Source organism: Excalfactoria chinensis, chromosome 2 (assembly GCF_039878825.1).
Source record: "Excalfactoria chinensis isolate bCotChi1 chromosome 2, bCotChi1.hap2, whole genome shotgun sequence".
In the NCBI taxonomy this organism is placed as follows: Eukaryota; Metazoa; Chordata; class Aves; order Galliformes; family Phasianidae; genus Excalfactoria; species Excalfactoria chinensis.
The window spans coordinates 122,963,706-122,972,503 of record NC_092826.1 but is presented as its reverse complement, the minus strand read 5'-3'; the positions used below and the strand labels follow the sequence as shown (position 1 = coordinate 122,972,503).

The following is an 8,798-nucleotide window of genomic DNA, read 5'->3' as shown; positions in this document are numbered from 1 at the left end:
CAGTATCTGGGGACTGAACCATTCCCAATTCAGAGCAACCATATTTGGTTAAAAGTGTATTTTGCTGTTGCAATCCATGGGATGCTGTTTGGTACTGTTAACTTGTTTGTGTCATCTGCTCAGTGAATTACTGGCGGGAAGCTGCTCCTTCAATTCAAACATTCCTTGCCAGACACTGTGGTTTTAATATGTTATTTTTTGGGGGGTAATGCTCTGGGCTTTTCAACGCTACCAAATTATCTTTCCTTCCTCAATGTGCAGTCAGTGAGATGTCCCCAAGCAGCCAGTGTTGGGCTGTGTAGTGCTAAGGCATGGGGTGCTTGGCTGTCCAAAGGTCAAAGGCACAATGATCAGACGCACGCAGATCTCAATTAATTGCTTCTCAAAGCTCCTGCAGTCAAAAGAGAAAAAAAAATGTGCTTGGGTGTCTGGGTTATTTGCACACTGTCAAACTTTAAGATACCCGAGATAAAGATTACCCTTATAGGACAGAACGGCAGCATGGGCACCTTGTGAATAAGGAGCTGTGTGAGAGCAAAGGGCAGCCCGGCTCTCAAAAGTACAATTCAGCACAAGAGGTTTCACTTCAAACTCAGCACAGCTGGAGGAGAGCAATGCTTTGGGCTGCTCCTGTTCCTGGGCTGTTAGTTGTGTTGCTCCTGCTTGCTGGATTGAGCTGTGAATCAAACCACTACGAAAAAAAGAGGCAGAAAAGAAACGTTTATGATGAACAGTAAGTACCAGTGCTATTATCAATTGCAAATGGATTTGCTCATAAGATCGGCTTTAAGTACTACTAATGGGAATGGAGTGGCTTTACCGCATGTCTTTTCAACCTACACTTTGGCAGCAGATATGTGCAACCAACCAACTTTTATTTGTTCCCGTAATACAACAGGCCTCGTCTGTCCTCAGAGCAGGGCAACCTGGTGTTCCACACCGGCTCCAGCAAAAATATTGAATTTAGAACTGGACCACTGGGGAAAATAAAGCTTAATGAAGAAGACCTTGCGGAAACGTTCAGTCAGGTGACGTAGTTACTTATCCGTGAGATGTTTTCGTTTCCAGTTTTGCACATTAAAGGTTGTTGAGTTCGGAATTTTTCTCAGCAAATATTTGATGTGTTTGGTACAATTGTTTTTTTATATTATCTCTGTTAGCACTGCAATATTTGAGCTATTGCAGACTTGTAAAGTAATAAATTCATTACATAAAGTAATTAAAAGATTAAACTGTGCATGGAGCAGAGCTCTCTGTATTCAGGAGGACTTTATAAGAGTAAGGTGAAGAAAGTACACAACTTTCCTAAGCTTGTAGAAAAGCAAGGCTTGCTTTCAAGCTTCTGAGGAGGCAAAACTCACTTCACATCACAACTCTTTTTAATAATTTAGATGAGAGAAAATAAAGCAGAGATTCAAGAACTTAAGAAAGCCAATGGAGTCTCTCAGAACGTGTCCCGCCAAGTCTCTCTGCTGGCTTCCAAGGTGAGCTGCGCCTCTGCGTTGTATCCCAGCAGCAATCTGAGTTTTCTGTTCTTCAGAATAAGGTGACTACTGATTCATTTCAGTATTTCTGGGCTTCGATTCAGGGAACTGGTGCAGAGTCCATATTTAACATCAGCTTAGAGTCTATGTTTGACATTGGAGGTACTGATTCGGTATCTGGAGACTAGAAACATCCCTGTAATTCTCATAATTTTCAGTTACCAGGATAGTCCTCTGACATTTAGGGATATCAAATCTTATTAAATCCAGCCCATAGACTATATATATTCCTATATGTCTTACATAGACATGCCATTGCTTGGATGCAAATGTGCTGTAGAGGTTTGCAGTGGAAACAAAAGACCCTTGAGGTAGTTTTCCCAGCTAGTAAAGATTTATTTATTTTTTTTCCCTGGTGGAAAATGGGAATCCTTTATCTGTCTTGGCTTAAATATCTTTTGTTAGAGTGCTGCTATTATTTCCTTATAGGAAAATATTTTACAGCCAATGAGACTGCCCTCAAGGGAAATTGTTCTAATACGTATCCATCATACCCCCTAATTCCTGTTCTGCTTGCTGTTTGTGGCTTTAACCAACTGAGACATGCTGAACTTTTCCTTGGCTTTCAGTGTGCCCACCACCTCAGACCTCAGCCTGTCATGCTCTTGTGAGCACCTGAACTGTCCTGTTGGTTTATTTACATTCTGAAAGTTTATAGAAACATAGAATCTTTTGCCTTGGAAGGGACACTTCAAGGTCATCTGGTCCAAATCCCCTGCAATCAACAGGGACACCTACAGCTGGATCAGAGTCCCCTTCTCCCTTAAAGCCCCCCTGTCGATTCTGAAAGACCACTCTCAGCTCTTCCCAGAGCATTCTCTTCTCCAGGCTGTGCAGCCCCAGCTCCCTCAGGTCCATGTTAAGCAAGATAAGCAGCTTAATGCATCTTCACAGGGCAAAGTCTTTGTAGGCAAATGAAATGAAAAGCTGTCTGCTTTTGAACAGCATAAAACCCTTAAATCCCAGTGAATGAGGCCTGATTTGAACCTGATTGTCACCTGGTTTTGCAGAGCAGCTCCTCTCTTGTCTCCAAAGAAAACACTCAGCCATGCTGCTGGCACCCAGTGTGCCAGCACTGGGAGACCAGCACGTCCCTCTGCGGTGACCCTCATGCCAAGTGCAGTTAATTTACATTTCTCTTGCAGGTCACAGATCTTGACATGAAACTTCAAAGCTTAGAGCAGGTGAGTACATGAAAAATAAACTGAAAATCAGAAAATAGCTCCATCCAAGTAAACAAAGTAAGCTTTATTAAGTTAAATGATTACTTTCCTCTCACATATCACTCAGGAAAAGCTTTTCTGGTAACAGGAGGTTAAAAAAAGCCAAGGCTTGTAAAGGAGGTGAAATGCCTTCTTACAAAACATAAACTGTGTAGGAGCCTGCATTCCTTAAAGGAAAAACAGTTGTAGACTGAAAAATAACAACTAGATACCAAGGGAAAACACGCTCTTCCTTCACTGATCTGTGAAGACAAAGACAGAGAACTCAGACTTTGTATTGCATGGGAAATAGCTGATTTTTAACCATCAGCTGCTTCCCCATGAGCATGTGGCAGCCATGGCTACTGCTGCCAGGAAAGCAGTTGTTGGATGAGTCACACGTGAAATGAAGATACCCCTCCTAGCCTCACTAACAGTCTGTCACTGAGGAACAGTTTTTGATAGTACTTACATTTGCAGAGCTTTTTTTGTCCCAGGGCTTGCACTATGCTGTGTCAGATCTGTCATGCTAAGTCATATGTTAGTCGTATTTTTGTACAGATCTGTTCAAAACAGCTCCAAGGCTTTGCAAATTAATCTTGCTGAAAGAAAAAGTTAAGGGGAACCCAAAGAAAAGATAAAAATAAATAAGAAAAGAAATGCTTAAGAAACCCTAAATAAGAAGGAAGATAATTCCCTGCCCTGCTCCTGGGTTTCAGACTCTGCAGAGGAGAGCCTGCAGCAGCAACCCCTGTGAGAACTCGGGGACCTGCGTGAACTCACTGGATGGCTTCTTTTGCCTCTGTCCCAGCAACTGGAGGGTGAGTCTTCAGCCTCCTGGAGTGTGTTTTCAGCTTGAGTGTGTGATGTGTATTTTAACAGCAAGGGTATACTAGGCTTAGTGCAGTCATGACAGGGTATGTATTAAGATTGTTAGGGATGGGGTGATATAGACTGAGTAGCAAAATAGCCATATCGGAGACATCATCTGCTTTAAGTGCAATACATGTGATTCTTAACAATAATGACATCTACTCACAAAGGATGGAAGTCCAAGCCACGGGGCCAGACCCTGTGCTGTTACATGCACGTGATGTCCCATGAAGTCAGTGGTGCTTGGCGGTCCAACACAGAATGCCTGCATGAGCAGAATGACTGAACTGCATACCTGCTGCTGGCATGACACAAGCATATGGAGTGAATGGGGGAAGAGAATGGTGCTTATTGAAGCCCAGAGAGGTAAAACAAATTGGGATGTCAGTAATCAATCACATCCCAAGTTTTCAAAATCCAAATACCTTGTTGGCAAAGGCTTTTATGATGCTGCTACATGCATTTGGAGATGGAATGGGTCCATTTTTTCTCAAAGGCACTCTGCCTTAAAGATGTCCCAGTGAGATTGGGGTCAAAATTGATGTGCTTTCTGTCCTGATGAACAGCATCTCCTGATAAAAACAGCCTGAAAAACAGTTTTCTCAGTCTTTAGCTAGTAAGTTGGGAAGCAGGGGGAGGTGGCAGTACTAAAATGTCCATATGCTGTCTGCAGACATCTGAAATATTTCATCCCTCTTCTGACTGATAGCCAGGATTGCAGAACTCAGCTGAACAATAGAGTTCTGTTATAATGCTTCATAAGGGAAGCTGTGTTGATAGCAGCTTGTGGTTTGTGTATGTTTGGAAACTATATTAAACCTTGGCTCCATGGTTTGCTTCATTTCTCTGTTACTTGGAAAATAAACTGGTGTTCCATTTCACCTTAGGGCCTCCGTTGCTCAGAGGATGTTAATGAATGCCAGATTTATGCTGGAACTGCACTGGGCTGCCAGAATGGAGCCACTTGTATGAACACACCAGGCAGCTACAGGTAATTTTTCATACACTAAAATCCCATACAGAACACTGATATGTTTGTAACATCTATCCCATCTGCAGCACAAGTCACAAGTTTGAGAAATATGTCTATGCATTTTCAGTGCACTATAATCCATTGCGGTCCCAGAGACCACAAAATCCCTAATACTGTATAGCCAAGTGCAGCACAGATGTTTCTATTACTTGTTTTGACACAAAAAGGGCAGCAATTGTCACACAGCCACATTGGGGATGAAGATTATCACCCCTCCTTTATCACCTGCCCATGAGACAGAGAGGACTGAGGAAATGGCAGAGGTGGACAGGAGCAGAGCTCTGCCCCACAAGGCTATGAGTTGCTGGAAAGCTCCTGAGTGGACAAAGGTCCCATCAGACAAAGGGAGGAGAGGTGCTGCCTGCAGCAGGCAGGCCAGGAGGGTGCTTGGGCCCTGCAGACATCAGCTCCCCACAGCTCACCTTCCTCCAGCTGTGCCCAGTCAGAGGCTGACCTTGTCCAGCTCCTTGGGAAATATGCTCCTTTTTGCAGGGAAAGGTGGCCTGAATGCCCTGCATCTTGTTTTCCATACTGGAAAATAATGTGATAAACAACTTTCAGATGTAGTACAAAGTGCTCTCTGTGCAGTGGCTGGATAGCAAGCCACAGCCTTTTGCAAAGCAGTGAGTCTCCAGCTTCTGCACGAAAGCTTTAGCACCCACAGAAATTTGCTTGGTATAAGATAAGCTTATAAGCCCGGCTTTGTCAGCTCTTGAAGTAACCTCATAAAGGGGAAATGCTCACACAGCTCCTCACGCTTCATGGTGGCACAGAGCCTACTGAGATGCTACAAACCACGTGGGGCTGTATGTCTGCTCTGCTTTGATTTTAAAGTTCTTTGTAGCTTCCTTGCAGCCATCCTCTACAGAGAGGTTTATCAAGGAGACAACACAAAGCATCCTGCCTTTACTTATTGCTCCTTGCTGTGCTTAGGTGTATGATTACACTAAGGTTTGATAGACAAACCCTTTGCTCTTCTGTCCGGTGTTTTCATTGTATGATTGTCATGATTCCTGTAAGTTTGTTTTCCAATGCCATTCCTACAAATTGCACTGTTACTTTACACAAATGAGGACCACTTTGTAAGTCATACAGACTGTGATATTGTTGCTTTTGCATTACACCCTCAGGATCACTATTCTATCCTTTCTTCACCTCCACTGTACTGTCTTCCAGTCTCCAACCACATCTCACCTTACTCATTTCTGAGTGCTCCTTGGATGCTAAATGCAAGCTGACAGTGCACTGTGGCTGAAATTTGTGAGGCCCAGTGACCCTACTAGCCCCACTCCTGCTCTGCTGCAGTCACACACTGCGGGTAAAAAGAATAATGATATTTAACTTTCCACAGGCTAAGGGCAGTGCTGTACCATCTGATGGAGGGTAATGCAGTCTTCCCTCCTTGCACAGGTCCTTTAGTTAGAGGCCTCAAGCTCTAATGCCCTGAGGTATGAGGAAGAAGCAGGTCTCATGGATGTTTTCCCCAGTCCGCACCACAGTAGGAACATTGCCTCATTGGGACAAAAGGGGTGAGGGTCACCACATCCACCGGACCTTTGTGTGGTAATCAGCACAGTGGGGCCTCCCCAGGGCATGCCGTTATCACAGGGACAGGACCAGCACAGTGCCACACAGCTCTGCTCTGCTGTTTGGCTGAAGCTCCTTGAGGCCTGACCTGCTTCTCAAAGCTGACTATCTTCAAATTGGGAACGGATTAACCTTTGCCAGACCGAGCAGGAGACAGTGCCGTGTTCCTCCTCCTTCAGAGCCTCTGATTACCTGCCGTGTCCTTTGGAGCTGACTGTGAGGCTCTGCACTTTGAACATACTGTGCTGCTCTGGTTCCCTGCCTGCCACCTCTCTGCATGCCCGGGCTGATCTGTTGCACTCACAGTGTGTAGCCGCTGCTTCTTACAATGCAGATTGCAGTACAGCACACTGCAGACAAGCATGAAGGTATTGTGGTATTTTTAAAGCGAGTTCATCAGGGTCACTTGTCCTGAGTGCAGAGTTTAGTTACCTGCAATTGGCTTATCACACTGCCTTTTCAGCTCAGCACATGACACCCTGACAAGGATAGCACAGCGCATTAATAAGTCACTCCAAGGTCCAGATCAGCTTCACTGAAATACCCTGATTGTGATTCCGTGGGTAAATGCTTGTGCAGAGTGGTTTTCATTGGCCAGCGTAAAAGCAAGTGAGCAAGGTTGTGTAAGGGCGTGTGGGAGGAGTAGGCACCTCAGCACACCACTTGCGTCCGAATAAGTGTCTCAGATGTTGATTGGAGGCCTTCTGTAGGTTGTTGCCCCATTCCATGGTATTTTGGATTCTCACATTTGGTCCATGTTGTAATTAAGGGCTGGAGAAAAGGGAACAGTTACCTTAAAAACTCCTGGTTTCAGTTTCACCGTGTCTGTGTAATGCTGTGACCAAGGTGGGACCTGCAGTGTGAAAAAGCTGTGGTGTCAGCTGTGTTGGCACACCCCTACTTTGGTGGGAGCGCAAGGAATGACAGCCAGGGAAGGTGAGTAGGGATGCTCCTTGGGCAGGGACTTTGAGCACTGTAGATAGGAGGTGAGCACCAAGCTCAGTGCCAAAACATGTCTGAATATTGCTAGAGGTAGAGCCTTAGGCAGCTGGCAATATATGAAGGGCATAAGTGAAATGCAAATTTTAGGTGCTCTAGCTGAAATGTGAACTTCCAGGCTCATGTTCTGCTGCAACGTTATGTTAGATATCTCTTTTCCTGGTTTTGTGCTTGTGATGAGATGCTGTGGTCAACCATGGATGTGTGCAAGTCCTACATGACTCCTGAACCCCTGCTGGACAGCTTTGCTGGTGTGCAAGGTTATTAGTGGGACTGCAAAATACACAGGGATTTTGTGAGGAACCTCACACAGAGAGTGCAGACTATCCCTTACTATGGCAATATGTGGTCTTTCTATTCTATATATGGACAACATTTAGATTTTTCTGCCTGCTTTCACCTTTAGCTGCTCCTGTACTCCAGAAACCTATGGACCCCACTGTGCCTCAAAGTTTGATGATTGCCAGGGCGGATCTCAGATGCTCTGTGGGCATGGGACCTGTGTTGATGCAGAACGAGACACTCCCAACAAGGTAAGGAGCAATATACATCTCATTATACAGCACAAACAAATGGTGCTGAGTGCCACAAACCTATATAACCTATATACCTATATAACCTATACCTATATAACCAAACCTATATATTGTCTGAGGAAGAGGAGGCTGAGGGGAGACCTTATTGCCGTCTTCCAGTACCTGAAAGGTTCTTACAGTGAGAGTGGGGCAGGTCTCTTCTCACTAGTGACAAGTGACAGGACGAGGGGAAATGGCCTCAAGTTGCGCCAGGGCAAGTTTAGGTTGGATATTAGGAAGAACTTCTTTACAGAAAGGGTGGTTAGGTACTGGAATAGGCTCCCCAGGGAGGTGGTTGAATCGCCATCCCTGGATGTGTTTAAGAGCCGTTTGGATGTGGTTCTCAGGGATATGATTTAGCAGAGGTTTGTTGTTGTGGTGTTGTTTCATGGTTGTTTTTTAAGAGATAGGCTACTGGTTAGGCTGCAGTTGGACTTGATGATCTTCAAGGTCTTTTCCAACCTGAGTAATTCTATGATTCTATGATTCTATAACATACACTGCTGCTGGAAGATGGCAAGGAATGACACTGTACAAAATAACCTAATCTCTCTGATGTCCCAAGGACAACAGAAAGAACTGAAAATGCCTTGTGTCTTGTAAAAGATACTTGTCAAAGTGTTTTTGGGGTAGCCAAAATGTCATTCAAGACATAATATTCTTGTTGTTCAGTATTTGGGGAGTGCAATATGAAGTTGCTAGAGTGTTTTATTACTGAAATTTTTCAGAAGTACAAACATGGTTCTTATTTTCCTCGGGAAAAGTAATACCAATGGAACATTGACAGGTGGTTTGGTGGCTGCAGCCTGTGCTTGGAGCTCAACACCATCCATTTGACTCTAAGTCTGAGCAGTCCAAGTGTCTGCACTGGGTGAACATAAGCATATACTTGAATGGCCTTCTGCAACAAGCCAGACAATTGTTTGGGGAGAAAATCTGGGTACAAGGCGTTCCCTCCAAAGGGATGGATGGAATATGCCAGCTT

At 44.5% G+C, this 8,798-nt stretch overlaps 1 protein-coding gene across 1 annotated transcript in view; it reads left to right on the top strand.

Moving 5' to 3' along the window:
• Nucleotides 1–614: 614 nt before the first annotated feature.
• Nucleotides 615–8,798, top strand: part of CUBN (cubilin) — a 134,255-nt gene continuing 126,071 nt past the window's right edge. The window contains 7 exon segments of the mRNA XM_072328892.1: nucleotides 615–733; nucleotides 899–1,028; nucleotides 1,392–1,484; nucleotides 2,690–2,728; nucleotides 3,466–3,567; nucleotides 4,507–4,610; nucleotides 7,645–7,771. Of these exon segments, the coding sequence (XP_072184993.1) occupies nucleotides 615–733; nucleotides 899–1,028; nucleotides 1,392–1,484; nucleotides 2,690–2,728; nucleotides 3,466–3,567; nucleotides 4,507–4,610; nucleotides 7,645–7,771 (714 nt within the window).